This window comes from Bos taurus, chromosome 19 (assembly GCF_002263795.3).
Source record: "Bos taurus isolate L1 Dominette 01449 registration number 42190680 breed Hereford chromosome 19, ARS-UCD2.0, whole genome shotgun sequence".
NCBI lineage: Eukaryota > Metazoa > Chordata > Mammalia > Artiodactyla > Bovidae > Bos > Bos taurus.
In genome coordinates this window covers 20,276,345-20,294,206 of record NC_037346.1, presented here as the reverse complement: position 1 = coordinate 20,294,206, position 17,862 = coordinate 20,276,345, and the positions used below count along the sequence as shown (strand labels likewise).

The 17,862-nt window shown below is 51.1% G+C and overlaps 1 protein-coding gene across 5 annotated transcripts in view; it reads left to right on the top strand.

The window, feature by feature from the left end:
• PHF12 (PHD finger protein 12) overlaps window positions 1-17,008 on the top strand; it is a 39,917-nt gene extending 22,909 nt beyond the window's left edge. For 4 of the 5 annotated variants that reach the window (XM_024979805.2, XM_059877854.1, XM_024979804.2 and 1 more), the window contains exons 3-14: window positions 1,202-1,595; window positions 3,033-3,153; window positions 4,360-4,492; window positions 6,401-6,565; window positions 9,102-9,260; window positions 9,885-10,680; window positions 11,870-11,995; window positions 12,828-12,971; window positions 13,804-13,902; window positions 14,588-14,670; window positions 15,233-15,371; window positions 15,737-17,008. In XM_024979805.2, the coding sequence (XP_024835573.1) occupies window positions 1,202-1,595; window positions 3,033-3,153; window positions 4,360-4,492; window positions 6,401-6,565; window positions 9,102-9,260; window positions 9,885-10,680; window positions 11,870-11,995; window positions 12,828-12,971; window positions 13,804-13,902; window positions 14,588-14,670; window positions 15,233-15,371; window positions 15,737-16,071 (2,694 nt within the window). In that variant the 3' untranslated portion in view covers window positions 16,072-17,008. The remainder of the gene's footprint in view (window positions 1-1,201; window positions 1,596-3,032; window positions 3,154-4,359; window positions 4,493-6,400; window positions 6,566-9,101; window positions 9,261-9,884; window positions 10,681-11,869; window positions 11,996-12,827; window positions 12,972-13,803; window positions 13,903-14,587; window positions 14,671-15,232; window positions 15,372-15,736) is intronic. The other variant, NM_001192131.1, reaches the window with a different exon arrangement.
• Window positions 17,009-17,862: the final 854 nt, after the last annotated feature.

The window sequence follows — 17,862 nt, the reverse complement described above, 5'->3', positions numbered from 1 at the left end:
TTCTTCAACAATTTAAACAGAACCACTTGTGGGGGATTATACTATAGTATACCTTTTTCTGCATAGTGTGGTTTTCCCAAAATGCCACTCCCTGCTCTCAAGTGGACCTCTGTGTCTGCCCACGCCATGTCTGCCTTTTGCACCACCACCACCTCTCCGGCCCTCTGGCCTCCCTTAGTTACAGTGAAGGGGGTTGAAATGGCCTCCTGGGGACCTCACCGACCTCTCATGTTCAGGTCCCACTGAACTAGGAGGTCCCACTCCTAGTGGAGGCTAGATCTTCCCCCCATCTCAGAGCCATCCCTTTCATGTATCCAGAGCTCTTTGTCACAACCAAATCCCTGAGAGGAGGAGGAGAAAGGTTTTACACATAGAGGAATTCCTGCCCTCCAGCCGGAATCACCTAAGGTCATAAGGAATCAGTGGCAGAACTGGGACAAGATCCCAGGTCTCCTGGCTGGACCCCAGTGCTAAACCTTCACTCTGCTTGGACCCTTGGAGGAAAATGTATTGGCAGTCATTCAGTCCTACTCTGTGCACTTAGTCTTTTCCCTGTCCCCACCTTTCCATTCAAAAAGTGTCACTTTGAGAGTTCTGGTTAAACTGGAGACATGAAGCCACCATTCTTGGACACCATGACTGCTGGGTCACTGCTTCACACACCACCCTTCCACCTTGTAGTGTGGTTGCCTTGCAAGCCAGCACCCAACATCCCTGGATAGGGAGCTCGGCTTGCCTGTTTTACTTTTTATCTCTGCTTTTACAGACTTTTCTTTATTTTGAGCAAAGTTCTTAACAACCCTTCAGGACACTCCCAAGGCAAACTGCAGTGTTCTCTGTCCTGGACTCCCTGAGTTGTTCTCACTGTCCTCACTTAGTCTAAGTTTATTCTCACTGCTTTAACTTTTTAATCCCTTTACCCCCACCTTGTGTGGAGACACTGTGTATCATGTGATATGTGGTTTGTTTCTAACTTTGGTACTTTATGATTCCCTGCCCCAGTGGTTTTGCCAGCTGTAGTTTAGTTCAGCCATAGTTTGGTCAACTTTCACAGACCAGTGTTCCAAGTCCGCAGGTGGGTGAGTCTGTAATATTAAGAGACCCTCACGGTTGTGGTGAGCGGTCTTGCGGGACTCGTAGCATCCATCGCTTTCTGTTTTGTGATACTCTATGTGATGGGCCCGCCTGTTCACTTGCACAGAAACGAGAGCAGAAGAAGGAGCTGGGCCATGTCAATGGACTGGTGGACAAATCTGGCAAACGGACTACATCCCCCAGCAGTGACACTGACTTGTTGGACAGATCAGCTAGCAAAACTGAACTCAAGGCCATTGCCCATGCCCGGATCCTGGAAAGGAGAGCCAGCCGACCTGGCACGCCCACATCCAACGCCAGCACGGAGACCCCCACCTCTGAGCAGAATGACGTCGACGAGGACATCATTGATGTGGACGAGGAGCCAGTGGCCGCAGAGCCAGACTACGTGCAGCCCCAGCTGAGGCGGCCCTTTGAGCTGCTGATTGCTGCCGCCATGGAGCGGAACCCCACCCAGTTCCAGCTGCCCAATGAGCTGACGTGCACCACTGCACTGCCAGGTCAGCCAGACCGCCATATCCCCCCAGCCCGGCTTCCACAAGGCTGCCGTCCACCCAGGAGGCTGTGCAGCCTGGGGGTCGCTGTTCGTGCAGCCACTGTCTCAAGTTCCTGTTTTGGTTTGTGGAAGGATCTTTGAAGGCTCATATGCTTACTCAGTTTTCTAAATTCCACCCTTCCCAGTATCACTTTAAAGCAGGGAGGTGGGGGCGGGGGGCGGTGTGGAAAACATACACATAGTTCAAAACTCAAAAAATGTAAGAATTTCAATAAAACATTTCCCACCTGTCCCTGTCTGCCGTTGCCCAGTTTCCACCTTCCTTCCCCTCATAGATAACCACTCTTTGGTTCTTATGTATCTCTTAGAAGCCAATACAGATATGTTTATCATTTTCCCCTTAAATAGCATGCTTACATACATCTTTCCATATTAATGTTGACATTCCTCAGTTTTCTTAATGGTTGCATAATAACACATTATATAAACTAATTTCTTATTAATGGATATCCTGGTTGTTCCTAATCTTTCGTTCAGTTCAGTTCAGTCGCTCAGTTGTGTCCGACTCTTTGCGACCCCATGAATCGTAGCACGCCAGGCCTCCCTGTCCATCACCAACTCCCGGAGTTCACTCAGACTCACGTCCATCAAGTCAGTGATGCCATCCAGCCATCTCATCCTCTGTCGTCCCCTTCTCCTCCTGCCCCCAATCCTTCCCAGCATCAGATTCACAACAAATGGTGTTTCAACAAATAATTTTGTAAATATATCACTGTATACAAGTGAGTGTATGGAGGATAAATTACTAATATTAGAATTACTGAGTCAAAACTATGCAACTATGTACTTACAGTCTTGATGGATATTATAAATTGTCCTCCATTCCCTTTTTAAAAAAAAATTTTTTTTTAATTAAGTCATGACTTCTCTTGGATACCAAAAAGCATCTAAATCTTATTTTCTTCTTCCCATAGAAAGTGAGATCGGCAGGCATAGGAAACCTGCTGGTCAGTAGGGTGCATACAGAATCGTAGCATTTCCGCTTTCTGTTAAAATGAAGTAAAATTACAGTCTTTTCCTCAGGCACCTCCGCAGAATTTGTTGACCATTTGACCTGGGTCTTTGTGTTTCTTAACTTGCCAGGATCTAACCTAGGCTGCTGACCACTTGATGTTTGCAAAACACTGAGGATGTATTTCTGTCACAGAACAAGGAACTCGTGATTATGGTTCTGACTTACGTCTCCCTTCTCCTCCTTTTTCATTCTTTTTCTCACTGGGAACCAGCCCGGGATAGGGAGGGCTCTCAGAAAGAGATCTGTGTCCAGGCCATGGCACATGGTTTTACTGAGATCCATTCCTCTGACTTAGTCTTGTTTCCATACCCCAGACTAGGAACTCTGCCTCCAGAGAACGTTTAGCACCACCAATTTCTCTTCCAGGTTCCAGCAAGAGGAGAAGAAAGGAGGAAACCACAGGGAAAAACGTTAAGAAAACACAGCACGAGTTAGATCACAATGGTCTTGTTCCCTTACCGGTCAAAGTCTGCTTCACGTGTAACAGGTATTTTTCTTCCCTAGCAGAGGGCTCTCCCTCATATTCAGCAAGTGTTTTTTCTCTCATTTATCACCTCTTCCAAACCACGTATGTTAAATAGAGGTAACCCATAATCTGATGGTATGAGTACAAAGAGACTGAGTGACTAATTGGCCAGAGCCTGGACTATTGTAGGAAAGAAATCCTTGAACAGTCACGGTGCAGAAGTACCGTAAACCATGTTGATAGAGGCTTAAGCGAGAGGAGTTGGACTTAAAATGAAGCTTTGGGATATTTAGACTAACTAGCAGGAAGAACTCTGGCAGCCAAGACACACATCCCTGAGAAAGGCTAATAATTTCTGAAGCACTAAAGATGAATTTTAAAGTAGTACAAGTATCCATCCTAGCTGGCATGCCTCAGACTGGATGACTTCCAAAAGCCTCTAGGCTGCCCCAGTTGTAGCTTCCCCGGGACACTGGTTTCCTTCAAATAAGATCTCCGCAGTGACAGGAACCAGCTGCCTCAGTTACTGAAGCTGGACTTGGGTGTGTGAGAAAGGCAGGATAGCAAGAGAAAATAGCTCTCAATGAGAAATGTTCCACAGCTAAAGCTATAGGGAACAAGACAGGAGCCAGACCCACACTGCGGCTCCGCTGCAGCTTCAGGACTTCTGAAGTATCAGGACTGCTGGGGTATTGTAGGTACAAATCATAACTGGTGTTTGCTTACATGCCCTCCCTCGAACTGCGCTTACATGAGTACATAGCAAAAGCATTTTCCCAGCACAGTGCTCTCTGGTTGTCAGTTTTGCTGAGTGCTTAATGTGGCAGAGAAATCTTTTCCTCTTGTAGTGTGAGACTCGGGAAAAGTTGCTAGTGATTTTTTTTTTCCAACTGAGGTAATTGCTTTCTGTTACGGAGTAGAAAGATCAGAGCGGGTTGGCAGTCTTCCTCAGTAGGTACTGAGCGTTGATCATTTCTGCTCCGACAGCCACTTTAGCTCTACTCCAAATGAGCATTCACTTCTCTGCATTCGTCTTAGAAGAGTGATGAGAAGCCCAGTGGTGGCCCCCAGCTTCGTCCATCTTCCTAATAGTGAATGGAACTGAAGTACTGGGGAGGAGAGTGTGGAAGAACACGGCTAGGATTAAGGAAGGGAAGCCGTCCCACAGGGCAGAGTTCGTGTGAATTCTCTAACCTTGCCTATTAATGGCCCACCTCTCTCTTGCAGGAGTTGTCGCGTGGCCCCTCTCATCCAGTGTGACTATTGCCCCCTCCTGTTCCACATGGACTGCCTCGAGCCCCCGCTCACTGCCATGCCCCTGGGCAGGTGGATGTGTCCGAATCACATCGAACATGTGGTGGTAAGCATGGCGGTGTCCGTCCGTCCTATGTGGGCACAGCCAGGGCGTGGACCCATTCAGTGGGAAGCATAGTACTGTCAGCCTTGTACCAGAGTTCACTCCAGTCTCTGAGACGCTGGTTCCTGCAGACCATCCTACCCACTTCTCATTGCTGTGACCTGCCTGCCTCGGCCGTGCGTTTTGCCTTTTCCCACAATGCCTTGTTTCAGTTGCACAGGCAGACTTAGGCCACTAGCTCTTGATTGTTCGTGAATAATTTCCTCTGTGATGAGTTAAGCAATTGGTGCTACAGCCCTCAAAAGGGAGTAGTTAGATCCAGCCTTATGCAAATCAATGCTCTTCCATATTTTCTTTTTCTTAATTCATTTTTAATTGGAAGATAATCGCTTTACAATGTTGTGATGGTTTCTGCTGTACAACAACGTGAATCAGCCACAAGTCTCCCATATTTTCTTGTTTCTTGTTTTTAGAGGGAACAAACTAAGAAAGTTCTAAAATATTTATTCTCATAGCACTGGCAGGTAACTTCCCAGTAACTTTGGAGAATTGAAGAATTGACCCAGATAACTAACGGTATTCCAGACAGTCATTTATTGAGCACCTAACGTGTCCTACACACCACACGACGAGGCCCTTGCCCTTCTCTTCCTTTGTCAAAGCTGTGGAATGAATGAATGGTATGAGGTGCTGTTATCTTATCTCCCAGGAGACTTGGTTACATTTTCCAGACTGCTTCCCGGGGCCAGACTAGAACTGTAATTTCCTATCTCCCCTAGAGGGTTAGGACATCTCCTAATCAGCATGGTCCCTCAGAAGGTTGAATGAGAGAGGGCCTCAGGCGGAGCAGCTCCCTCATAAGAGTAGCCTCTCCAGGTTCAAAGGGTAATTGCATAAGGCATCACCATATCAAATGGTGATAACCATGGAATGACTGCTGGCCTTCTGCACGACCAGCGCTCTCCGCTCTGCGCTGAGAGGAACTTCAGTTACAGACTTGCTCATAAGGGAGAAAGGGCGTGCTTGGCCCTCTTCACTTCACTCATGCACCTCAGAAGGGTTATGCAGGAGGAAGCCTCTCTCCAAGGCTCAGTGTGAGTGTCTCGTTTTGCCTCCTGCTGAACCAGAAGAGAAACAGCCATGAGCAGACTACCCAAATGTGAATCTGTAAGAGCAGCCTTTCAGCAGATGAGGAGTTATTAATTAGGTGATTGTTTATTAGCCACATAGGGGGTTTTCCTAATTTACTAATTAGGAAGCTGCCACATAGATCTTTTCTTTTAATTAAAGTATAGGGGACCAGACATAGAAAAGGAAAAGAGGCATAGTTGCTCCATGCCTTCTGGAGGCTACTGCACACTTTTTTTCTTCCCTCCCTTTGGCCTCTTGAGAGCAGGCCAAGGCTTTCTGCCTGCTGTAGAACAAGGCTCTGGTACCCAGGTGGGTTCACGAATGCTCCCTGGTGCCATAGAGGAGGAATAGGGCAGGATTCTGGTGTTGGTCTCACCTGTCAGCCAAGCTCCCACACGGGGAACAGTCCTGCTTCTGGTGGGAGAGAGGCCCTTGCTAGGAAAGGAGTCTGGCGCTCTCTAGGGCCAAGGCCTGCATCTCCTCTGAAACCTGTACACTGGGAAGAGGACTGTCAGAGGCTGAGTTTGGAAGGGCTCTTCCTGGCTGACTCCCCGTGTCTTGTCCCCTTCGGGCCTCTCTAGGGAGTAGGAACTAGACTGGGCAGGGCCGAGGGAGCATCTCACCCACATCTCCTGGCCCTCTGACAGGAGTGTTGACATACCAGCTCCTGACAAAAGGAGCCTACTGGGCCGAGGGCTCCTTTTTTTTTTTTAACATAAGATAGTTGGGAGGGTGATGCAGCTGAGCTTCACAGCAGGAATGTGTCTGCTCCGTCCCCAGCTGAACCAGAAGAACATGACGCTGAGCAATCGGTGCCAGGTGTTTGACCGCTTCCAGGACACCATTTCACAGCACGTCGTCAAAGTGGACTTCCTGAACCGAATCCACAAGAAGCACCCTCCCAACCGCCGCATGCTCCAGTCGGTCAAAAGAAGAAGCTTGAAGGTGAGTCACAGCCCGGCGCAGGCAGGATGGTGGTCTCTGCCTGCCTTCCTGGGTAGACAGGGTCGGGGTCCCAATTGCAGAGGGGAAGACTGAAGCTCAATGGCAAGTGACAAATGCCACCATCAATTTATGGTGGTCAGGAAACCCACAGGGGGGCCTTGAGACTCAGCCAGGTTTCTAGTTGTCTTGAGGATCAGCACTCTTCAGCCCCTCCCACCAAGCTTTTGGTGTGCTCTGCTGTTACCATCCCCCCTCCTGGCACTCATTCTGTTTCTGTTAGGTGGCCCCTTTCTCAGAGCTATCTGGTGAGGGGAAGTGTTTAAGGGGGTGATTAAGCAGAAGCCCTTACAAAAAGTGAGGCACAATCCATTTTGGGGGGCTGCTGCTAATCTATCATCAATGCTCAAAAAAATTGTGGCTTTGGAATAATCAACATCTGTATGTGTCTGACAGCTGCTAACGTATGTCCACAGAGATGGACAGGAGTATTTCCTTTTTTGAAAAGCATTTGGTAGTCCTGAGGCTGTCTCTCCTAAACCGATCAGTCTCATTCATTTAACTTAGAGAACATCACACTATATACCCGTGTATATATTTTTCTCTTTTGAAATAATCCTACAGTCCCCTGTACCAAGGGAAATCAGCAGTTCTCAGATGTGGCCACTTGGTGGCAGCCACACTTAAAATTATCACTCCCACCACTTGTCACTTCCATTGGGTGTCAGCGCTAGCAAGATGTTGACTGTCGAAAATTGTGTAACAAACTCTTAACTGTAAACACTTATGCTTTGATGGGAACACCAGTTTTCCAAAATTAAATAAAGGTATTTGCAGTCAGGGGTACAGTGTGTTTACACATTGAAGATGGCACACATCAGACCTTACTTAGACATCTAAGAGTAAGTCTGGGCTGTGTGATTGACCGTGTGGATCTGAAAGAAAGCCTGGCTGCTGAAGTGAACAGGCCAGGGGGCCTTGATAGAATCCTGATGCCCCTCCCCCTTTGGAAATGTGTCCCTATTCTTGAGGAGAATCCAAGGGTATGAGTCGCCTGAAAAGCATTTTTTTCTTAGTGTGAGAGGGAAATGAGGCCTGCAGCACCAGAGGACAGTGGCAGAGAACTGCTCCAGCTCTGTTCTGGAACTTTGCCTTCATCCTTGACATACAGCCGTGCAGGCAAAATCAGCCGAGACCTTCATATCTTTGTTGGGGGGTCCCTTTTTCTCAGGGGCAACCTTGGTCTAGCTACTGCCCCATTCCTGGATGCCCTCAGACAAGCCCACAGCACTGGCCACCACTGTTAACGCGCCAGCACTCAGTTCTGTGTTCCGTGCCTTTCTCATCACTAGATTCACATCTGCCTGCCCATTCCGCAGGCACCTTTCTCTCGATCTGCCCAAGTCCAAGAGTCTTTTGCCTCCAAATGTGCTCTTCGTCTTCTTATATTTCCTGGTTCAGTGAATGACTGAAATCTCTACCCAGTCCCTCAAACCAGAATTCAGCTCTTCTTCTCTTAATCTCCATAAGAACTTGGTCACCCAATCTGTTAGTTCTCACACATTTTCCAAGTCCACCTCCCCCACCTGTAGTTCCCCCTTCATCTGCCTGGAAGCTCCTCCTCAGCTTCAAGTCTCAACTGATAATACTGCCCTCCCATGAAATCCTCCCTAGTCCTGAGCTCCTGGCCCCCAGACGAAAGTAAGCACACTCTTTTTTTGTTGTTGTTGCAGCTCCTTAGACATTCTCTCTTCTAGGACCCGTTACATTATATTGTAATGTTTCTGGGCTCATCTCCCACTAGACTGAGCTCCTTGAGGGGCAAGGCTTAGATTTTGTTCATTTCTGGATCTCTAGGACTTGACGTAGTGCACAGACTCAGGAGATACTCAATAAATGTTGGCTGAATGTATGAATGACTCTTGGCTTGTGTGACTCTTTCATTCACACGTGTTGTGATTCAGAGTGTGTTGTCCATCTTTTTGCAGCAGAGAGGCCTTTAATTGTCTCGTGAGTCATGAGTGAATGGATGAAGACATCTGACATTGATTGAGTGCTTATCACCAGACAGGCCTCACACTGAGCATTTCCGAAGTGAAGATGGCCTTATTTAACTTTTTGTTTCTCAGATACTGCTCACTCACCTCCCAGGCTAGGTGCTGATCAGTAAGAGCCTAGAGTACCACTCTAAAGCCCTGTCCAGTGTCTCTCTTACCCTTTTTAGGCCAAAACAGAAGGCAGCATACAAGAAGGCCTGGTTTCTGCAGGTCTTGGACCTTGATGAAGAAGAGTAGGAGACATGGCTGCTTTTTCTAGTTCTGTGCCTGCTCAGGCTCGCGCGCATGTGTGTGTGTGTGTCAGAGTCACAGAGACAGAGATGCAGAGCAGCAGCCACCCACTGTGCGTCCTTGTCCGGACCCCAGAGTGGACGGTCTCCCCTCAGGCATCAGCACCACAGACAGACGCGCGGCCAGGGCAGAGCCCCCAGGTGTGTGGGCACTGTCACCCTCTCCTTGCTCCCTCTCTCTGTCCTGAACAGGTTCCCGATGCCATCAAATCTCAGTACCAGTTCCCACCCCCTCTCATTGCACCCGCGGCCATTCGGGACGGGGAGCTGATCTGCAATGGGATCCCTGAGGAATCACAGACGCACCTTGTGAACTCTGAGCACTTAGCCACCCAGGCAGAGCAGCAAGAGGTGAGTGAAGGCAGGCTGGGATTCCACACCCCATCTTCCTTCCACCTCGCCGCGGCTGTCGCTGGAAGTCACTCTCATCCCCATCTTCTGCCCCCCCCACCCTCCCCCACCCTGAGCCCCTACCCCAACTGCCACCGCCCTGCCCCCTGAGTTGACCGTTCCAGAGAGACCCTCTGGCTCAGATCCTGAGGCAAGTAAGAGAACTACAGAGTCATCTGGTCTGCTTCTCTCCACCAGTCCCCAGGGTGCTGCGAGACGGGCACGTCCGTCTTGCAGAAAGACATGAGTAGACCTAGAGAAGTTAGGTGGCATTGCTGGACACACAGCAGGAGCTTGGGTCCTTGCTGGAGATTGGTGACGAGGTGAGCCTTAGGGGCAGAGTCAGAACGGGAACCCCCAACCCTGCTGACCAGGGTGTTGCCTGCCGAGTGTGTACCGACAAGCCTTGCTTGGGAATGGAGATGGAATCCTCTCAGGAGTCAAGCACACCCTCTCTGGGCATTCGCGATGGGACCTCGGAAACAGTGCTTGTCGGCTCTGCTGTAGCCCTGGCCGCTGTGGCAGGAAGGACCAGCGCCTCCCAGGCCTCTCACCCTCCTCTCCTCTCCTCTCCTTCCGTTGCAGTGGCTCTGTAGTGTTGTTGCGCTCCAGTGCAGCATATTGAAACATTTATCTGCTAAGCAGATGCCTTCGCATTGGGACTCTGAACAGACAGAGAAGGCTGATATTAAGCCTGTTATTGTGACTGACAGCTCAATCACCACCTCCCTGCAAACAGCTGACAAGGCACCTCCACCTTCCCACTACCCCTTGTCCTGCCCCTCAGGGCTTAGCACCCAGAATTCCCTGAGCTGCTCTCCACCCCACCAACCCCCCACCCTAGAGGACATCAGCTGCAGCTCTTGTGCGGAAAAATCCAAGAAAGCCCCCTGTGGGACTGCCAACGGGCCGGTGAACACAGAGGTGAAAGCCAATGGCCCACACCTCTACAGCAGCCCCACTGATTCCACGGACCCCCGGCGACTTCCAGGCGCCAACACCCCCCTACCCGGCCTCTCACACCGGCAAGGCTGGCCCCGGCCCCTCACGCCACCAGCGGCTGGGGGGCTTCCGAACCACACCGTCGGCATCATTGTGAAGACAGAGAATGCCACTGGCCCCAGCTCTTGCCCCCAGAGGAGTGTGGGTCTTGTCCCAAGCCTACCCCCTTCCGTTCCCAGCTCTTGTGCCAGCATCGAGAACACCAGCACTTTGCAAAGAAAGACTGTCCAATCCCAGATAGGACCTCCGTTGACAGATTCAAGGCCACTGGGCTCACCCCCAAATGCCACCCGGGTGCTCACTCCCCCCCAAGCAGCAGGTGATGGTATCTTGGCCACAGGAGCCAATCAACGATTCTGCTCACCAGCGCCGTCATCAGGTGAGTGCGGCTCAGCCTTTCATGCTCTTCCTGGCAAATAACTCTTAAGGTTCAAGCAACACTTGTATCCCTGTAAACGTTCCAGAGGACTTTGATCTCCGTATTAACTGTCCTTCCCCCCGTTTCTATGATAGAAGAGAAAGTGCCTGTTAACTTGTCCCTAATTTAAAGGCGGGACCTTTAGGCTCTGAAAGTGATTTCCTTAAGGTAACCTACTGAGTTAGTCAGTGCAGGGGTAGAAGTGGAGCCTGGGTCTCTTGACTGTCCCCTCCCATGCTCTCCAGGCTTTTTGTCCCATCACTTTAGAGGAGAGCAGCTGGCTCCCGGAAGCTGCCGTGGTCAGCCTGAGGGTTACGGCCTCTGTGTTTGATGATCCACTCCATTCCAGATTCTCAGAGACAGCTCGTTTGAAGGAATTGCTGTGTCAGGGAAGGCAGGGCCGCAAAACAGCACTGCCCTCCAGAGTAGGCAGAGTTGGGTGCCCGCAGAGGTTGCTCTGGCCCGAACGCTTGCACTCGGGCCACATTCTACAAGGCAGTCCCATAATGCGACCTGGGCCGGGTGTAGACCCGCTCTTTCAGCTGTCCCCCGTCAGCATTCAGGACCTCAAGGTTGCTGACCCCAGCATCTGAACCAGGTTTCAGATGCTGCTGGAACCCCCTGTGGTCTCTCCTGTCTGAACTGAACTGGCCTCCTAGTCAGCTGGGAGTCTCGGTGACCAGGTGACTGTGACTTCTCTGCATGGGGGCCCCTGGTCCCAGGATGGCCCCTACTCTCAGGCTCTCATCCTGTTTATCTCTGAATACCAGCCTGGCTACCTTTGGCACCTGTGAGTCCACTTTAGGACGCAGGAGCTGCAGGGGCAGGCATCACCTACTTGAGTGAGCAGAGGCAGCCGGGAGGTATTCATGGCCCAGAGGACGAAGCTGTCCCACCACGTCCCCCTGAGCTGTAGATGTCACTCGTTCTCGTGCTCTGGGGACTCCTGCGTGCCCGGGTGTGTTGTCGTTCCACCTGCCCTTCCTCACCACACGTTTTTAGCTCTAGGAGTTCCAGAGCCTATGGGGTGAGGATCAAGAAGGGAACATCACCTTGGGCCCGAAATCCAGGCCTGTCTCTGCAGTGGGGGATTGGACCGGTGGGTTTCCCTCAGGCAACGTAAGTAACAGTCTTCCTGCTCCGTCCCCAGATGGCAAGGTCAGCCCCGGCACGTTATCCATAGGAAGCGCTTTAACCGTACCCTCTTTCCCAGCCAACTCTACTGCCATGGTGGACCTCACCAACTCACTTCGAGCATTCATGGATGTCAATGGAGGTGAGTGAGTGAGTCGCTGCGCCTGTGCAGTGTTCAGCTCATTGCAAAGGGGCAGAAGGGGCCCTGATCCTAGGGGGCAGGGAGGTGGGAGGACTGTATGAAAGAAAGCCCCTTCTCCCAATTCTGCTGTATAAGATTGAAGGCAGGAGGAGAAGGGGACGACAGAGGATGAGATGGTGAGATGGCATCACTGACTCAATGGACATGAGTTTGGGTAAACTCCGGGAGTTGGTGATGGACAGGGAGGCCTGGCGTGCTGCGGTTCATGGGGTTGCAAAGAGTCGGACACGACTGAGCGACTGAATTGAACTGATACACATAACAAAGACAAAGGGAGCGCAGAGCCAAGCTAAACCAGTGAGAAGAGAAGAAAGTCACTTTAGGCAGATCACCTGGACTTGAATAAAACCAGGAGCTCCCAAAGGAGGGACCTCGTCTGTGAGAAACCCCCAAAGTCAGGGAGAACTGGAGCAGTCCTTGATCTCTGTGAGCAGGGAGGTTAGAAAGTCCACGCCTCAATACCAGACATCGGGGCTTCCTCTCATCCCAGGTAGGCGAGTGGTGTCTTGCTCCACTTTCTTGGATCGCTGTACCTAACGTTAAGCTGCCCCACTGCAGGGGGCATCTGCCCAGGCTGCCTGCAGCCTCGTTGCAGAAGAGCCAGTGAGATGCTTGGCTCCAGGCCCTGGTACCACTTTGTACTCTGAGTTGTTTGAGAAAAATCACTTGGCTGAATTTTAGGAATGCTGAAATATTGGCTCTGTGACCCTCACCTATTGCCGCATTTCATTTCCTCCTCAGCTGCTTTTTAATCTTTCTCTTTGGTTAATAGAAATCGAGATAAATATGCTGGACGAGAAGCTGATCAAGTTTCTGGCCTTGCAGAGAATACATCAGCTTTTCCCCTCCCGGGTCCAAGCTTCACCGGGCGGTGTCGGGGCACATCCGCTGGCTTCTGGAGGGCACCACATGGAAGGTGCGCATGTCCACGCCACCCCTCTAGGTCCACCTCTGCATGTGCACAGCCATCTCCCCCCACGGAGAATCCCCGTCCTCCATGCAAGCCTCTACTGGGCTTAATGAAACACCACAGTTTCTTTTCTCAAAAGCAGAAAGGAGATGGCAACCACCACTTTCAGATCAGGCTCGGGAGAGTGCTTGCTGTAACTCATCCCTGTGAGACAGAAAGCAGCTAGGGGTGCCTTTGGGTATATATGATGTGCTTTCTGCTCATTTGCTTCTCAGTATTTGAGCTGGAAGGATTTTCCAAAAGGCTAACTCTGCTTAGGAGAGACCTTTGAGCGTTAGCCAGTAAAAGCCTTGCTGCTTAGAAGTGGGATCCTCAGACCATGAGCATCAGTATCACCTAAGAGCTTGTTAGCAGAGCTCGGCCCCACCTCAGACCTACGGAATCAGAATCCGCATTTTAACAAGATCCCTGGGTGATTCATATTCAAAATTAGAGGAACATTGGTTTGTGCCTTCTGGGGTTTTTGCACAGTCTCCTTTATAGTATCAGTTGGTATATCCCTGATAAACCAACCAGCAGCCCTTGTGCTTCAAGTACTATCATCCTTGAATTATATGGTCCTCTTCAGAGACGGTCCTTTTTACTCCCCCGTGTGGGAAGCGCTGTTAAGTGGGGGGAGAGAGCTACACCCTGCAGCAGCTTTGTGTCAGGTGTGAGTTTGGAAGGATGACTCATCCAATGGGGTTATTTTCTCCATGACCAAATGTCCAGCTTCTCTTGTGTGTTTGGGCCCCAGGTTCTGTTCCTGAACAGTCACATCCCTATGTTTGCCTTGCAGTGCAGAGAAGGGAAGTACAGGCCCGAGCTGTGTTCTACCCCCTCTTAGGGTTGGGAGGCGCTGTGAACATGTGCTATCGAACCCTCTACATCGGGACAGGTAAGCCAGGTGGGAGGGGCGTTGAATCTCTCCAGCCCTGAAGAGGAACACCCTGACCCATGGAGGCTAGAAAGGGAGGGACGCCCTCTCCAGGTTTAACCCAGCAGATGTCTGGACAGGAGGGACTTTAGGGACTGTCGGCTGCCATCTTCCCACTTCAGGCCTTGTGCCCCATGTGGCATCAGACTGTCCGGAAGTCAGCCCTGACTGCTGCTCAGTGAGCATTCAACAGCACAGGAAAGACCTGAGCAGAGGGCACGTGCTGTGTCCCTGGCGACCTTTGAAGAAGTGGTGGGGCTGACACGCGTGTAACCCATACTGGGCCCTGCGTCTTGCCAGAGGGACAGGCAGGCCCTTAGCCTGGATGGGTCCCTTTCTCTCAGATGATGCTGTTTCTGGGCCATGCACCCCATGTTGTGCTCGCATGGAGATCACTCCCTGCACCCCTCTGGGCAGCATCCCACGTTCTGAAGCACATGAGCTGGCAGGGACGTCTGTTCTTTTACAGGGGATTGGAAAAGAGAGCAGTTTTTGTTCGAAAATATAAGGAGAGGGCCCTGAGCTTACCTGTCCCTTGAGTTCCCACCCAGAAGCTAACTCCCACCCTGCTCAGCTCCCCCGCGCATCCACCTCACAGTCTGTTCTTTGCTTTCCTTTCCTCTGCTCTGCCCTCCGCCCCTCGCAGGAGCTGACATGGACGTGTGCCTTACAAACTATGGTCACTGTAACTACGTGTCCGGGAAACACGCCTGCATATTCTACGATGAGGTGAGGGTGCCAGAGAGCTCTGCCAACCTGAGGCCTCTCCCAGCACTGGGGTTTTGTTCAGTGCCCTGGGTGAGGGGAATGGGATGGGGTCCTCTCCTTCTCTTGCCTCCCTGGCATTCCCGGAAGAGAAGAGCCTTAGGGTGAAGGGCATCCGTCCTGGGGAGTAGGGCCCCTGTTTCTCCTGAGGTGGGTCAGCAGGCCCAGGGAGGGACGAGGCACCCTAAGTGGGGCGGGGCGGCGCAGGGGGACCCACATAGAAGGAACCAAGCCCTCCAGGCGTGTCCCTGTGGGTTTCATCATCGTCGTCATCACGTGCCAGTGAATGTCATTTCACCAGGAGCCCGTGCTAAGGAGGCAGCGTAATGGGAGGGTAGGAAAGAAAGCTTTCTTGAGGACATGAGTCTTGAGCCCATTGGAAGGGGCAGGGCAGCGGGGCGTGACGGGGAAGGAAGGAGGGAGCTCCCCGGTAGAGCAGCACAGCCTTCTCCATGTGTCCTCTCTCCCCTTAGCCCCAGGCCCCACGCAGCAGACCACACATCTTATCTTCCCTCCTCCTCCTCAGAATACCAAACATTATGAGCTGTTAAACTACAGTGAGCACGGGACAACGGTGGACAATGTGCTGTATTCATGTGACTTCTCTGAGAAGACCCCGCCAACCCCCCCAAGCAGTATTGTTGCCAAAGTGCAGAGTGTCATCAGTAAGTTGGAGCAGAGGCCTGTGGCCACGGAGCCTGCCCTTTTTGGACACTTGGTCTGACGCCTCAGAGTGGCTGTGGCTCACTGCCATGACCTGCTGTCGCTCGCCTTCCCGGTCCCGTTGGCCAGGTTCTCCTTGCTCATGGGCCCCGGAAAGGCCACAGAGAAGCACGTGCTGTGCACTCCCATGGGTATATACACCTACCTTGGGAGCCTCAGACCCCACCCCTCCTTTCTGAGCGTCCCTCACCCCAAGTCATGCAGCATTTTAGAGTGGGGAGGTGCAGGGGCCCCACCCTGGCCAGTGGCCCAGGTGGGGCTTGGCTGCTCACTGTTCCTCTCTTGTGACCTTCCCCTTCTCTCCCAGGGCGCCGCCGGCACCAGAAACAGGATGAAGAGCCAAGTGAAGAGGCAGCCATGATGAGTTCCCAGGCCCAGGGGCCGCAGCGGAGACCCTGCAACTGCAAAGCCAGCAGCTCGAGCTTGATTGGGGGCAGTGGGGCCGGCTGGGAGGGCACGGCCTTGCTGCACCACGGCAGCTACATCAAGCTGGGGTGCCTGCAGTTTGTCTTCAGCATCACTGAGTTTGCGACCAAACAGCCCAAAGGCGAGGCCGGCCTGCTGCAGGATGGGGTCTTGGCCGAGAAGCTCTCTCTCAAGCCCCACCAGGGCCCCGTGCTGCGCTCCAACTCCGTTCCCTAGGACTGGCGGCTACCCCGTCACCCGCCCGTCCACCCCACCCAAGACTCCTGCAATGCAAAAATGTACACAAACCAAGCCCGGGTTTTTTTTCTATACTCCACCGGAAACCCTTCGACTACAATCTTTGCATGAAATGAAGAAACCTTTTGACTGTTTTTTAAAAATCCTTTTTCTTTTCTCAAGTTCTAGGGGGCATTTGCACATATATTTGTACTCAACATTTCATGGGAAAGCGGCAGACCGAGCTGAGGAACAGCGTGGGCAGGGAGGGGAAGGCCGATGGTCTGGACACCTCCGACACAAAACCGTTCCCCACCCACCTCCTGCTCCCTCCCCCTCGCCCGCCGTTGTAAAATAATCAGAAACTTGTTCTATTTTGTGGCAGTGACAATAGTTTTATATTAAAAGAAAAAAATACAGTTTTCATACAGCAAAATCTATACAATATCATTGTTTTATTTAATATAAAGATCGTACCCACCCTCCTTCCATGGTTCCCACCCTCCAGGTTATTTTCCCTTTCTGCAGCGGTTGCACTACAGGTAGCTACTGTGTATTATGGACAAATGAGAAATGAATTCTTTTTCTGGCTGTCCATCTTATTTTATTTCAAATAAGGAAAAGTGTATTTGGATTTTGTGTAAATACATCTAGTGATGACATTTTTTCAATGTTTTTAAAAACTGTGTACAGTACTACATGTGGTAGAGCGTTTTCTTCAAATTGTCTATTGTAGCAAAAACGTTTTTGTCGTAAACCTGTTTTGTCTCCTTTTTTTGTTCTCTTGCCACTTCTCTCCTCTTCCTCCCACCCCTGGCTCCCTCCTCTCCCCCCTCCCCCACAACTAGTACCGATGTACATAGTAATTGTAATGTTTTAGACTTTACAGAAACTTTCCTGTATTCTGTATATAAAAAAACAAAAATACTTCAAATTATGTTTTCTGCCTGTCTGTCCTACTTGTCATCACCCTTAAGAGGGAACCGTCCTGAGGCCCTGGTCCCACAGCCCCACTGAACAAGTCTCATTCCCAGATCCTCAGTCCCCAGGGAAGTCAGGAAGAGGGCAGGTGTTGGAGAAAAGTGTGCCCAGGGTGGGAAGGCCAAATGGAAGGGGAGGGGTTCCGCTGCAATGGCGGGTTGTTGTATGGCTTTGTGGGTGACTTGAGGGAATTCAGAGGGCTTGAGCATTTGATGTGATCAGATTCTACAAGAATCCCAAGAGTACTACTGATCCCTGGTCCTCTTGGCTCCAAAACCAAGACATTAAAATAGGAGATGGCTGGACTTCTCTGGTGGCTCAGTGGTAAAGAATCTTGCCTGCCAAAGCTGGGCACTTGGGTTCGACCCCTGGTCTGAGAGGATCCTACATGCCTCGAAGCATCTAAGCCCTCACCTAGAACCCATGCTTCACCTCAAGAGAAGCCACTGCAATCAGAAGCCCACACACCACAGTGAAGAGCAGCCCCCACTCACCGCAACTAGAGAAACCCCACACAACCAAAAGTATTTTTTTTAAATAAGAGCATGAGACCTCTGCATTCTGCTCCAGAAGCTTTAACCCAAGCAGTTGGGGCTGTCTTTCCTTCAGTTATTTGCTATCATTTTATCCATCTCTTCTGGGAGAAGTCGTAACACCTGGGTTTCACCCCCCTCCCCCACCCCCAGCCCTAGCTGGGTATGGAGCAATTCATTATTTCAAGTATCACTCAAGTTCTCCAGTACCCAGCCTTTGCTGGCCTTGGATCTTTGTCTCAGTAACTTGCTGTGAGCAATCATCAGGGCAGATGTG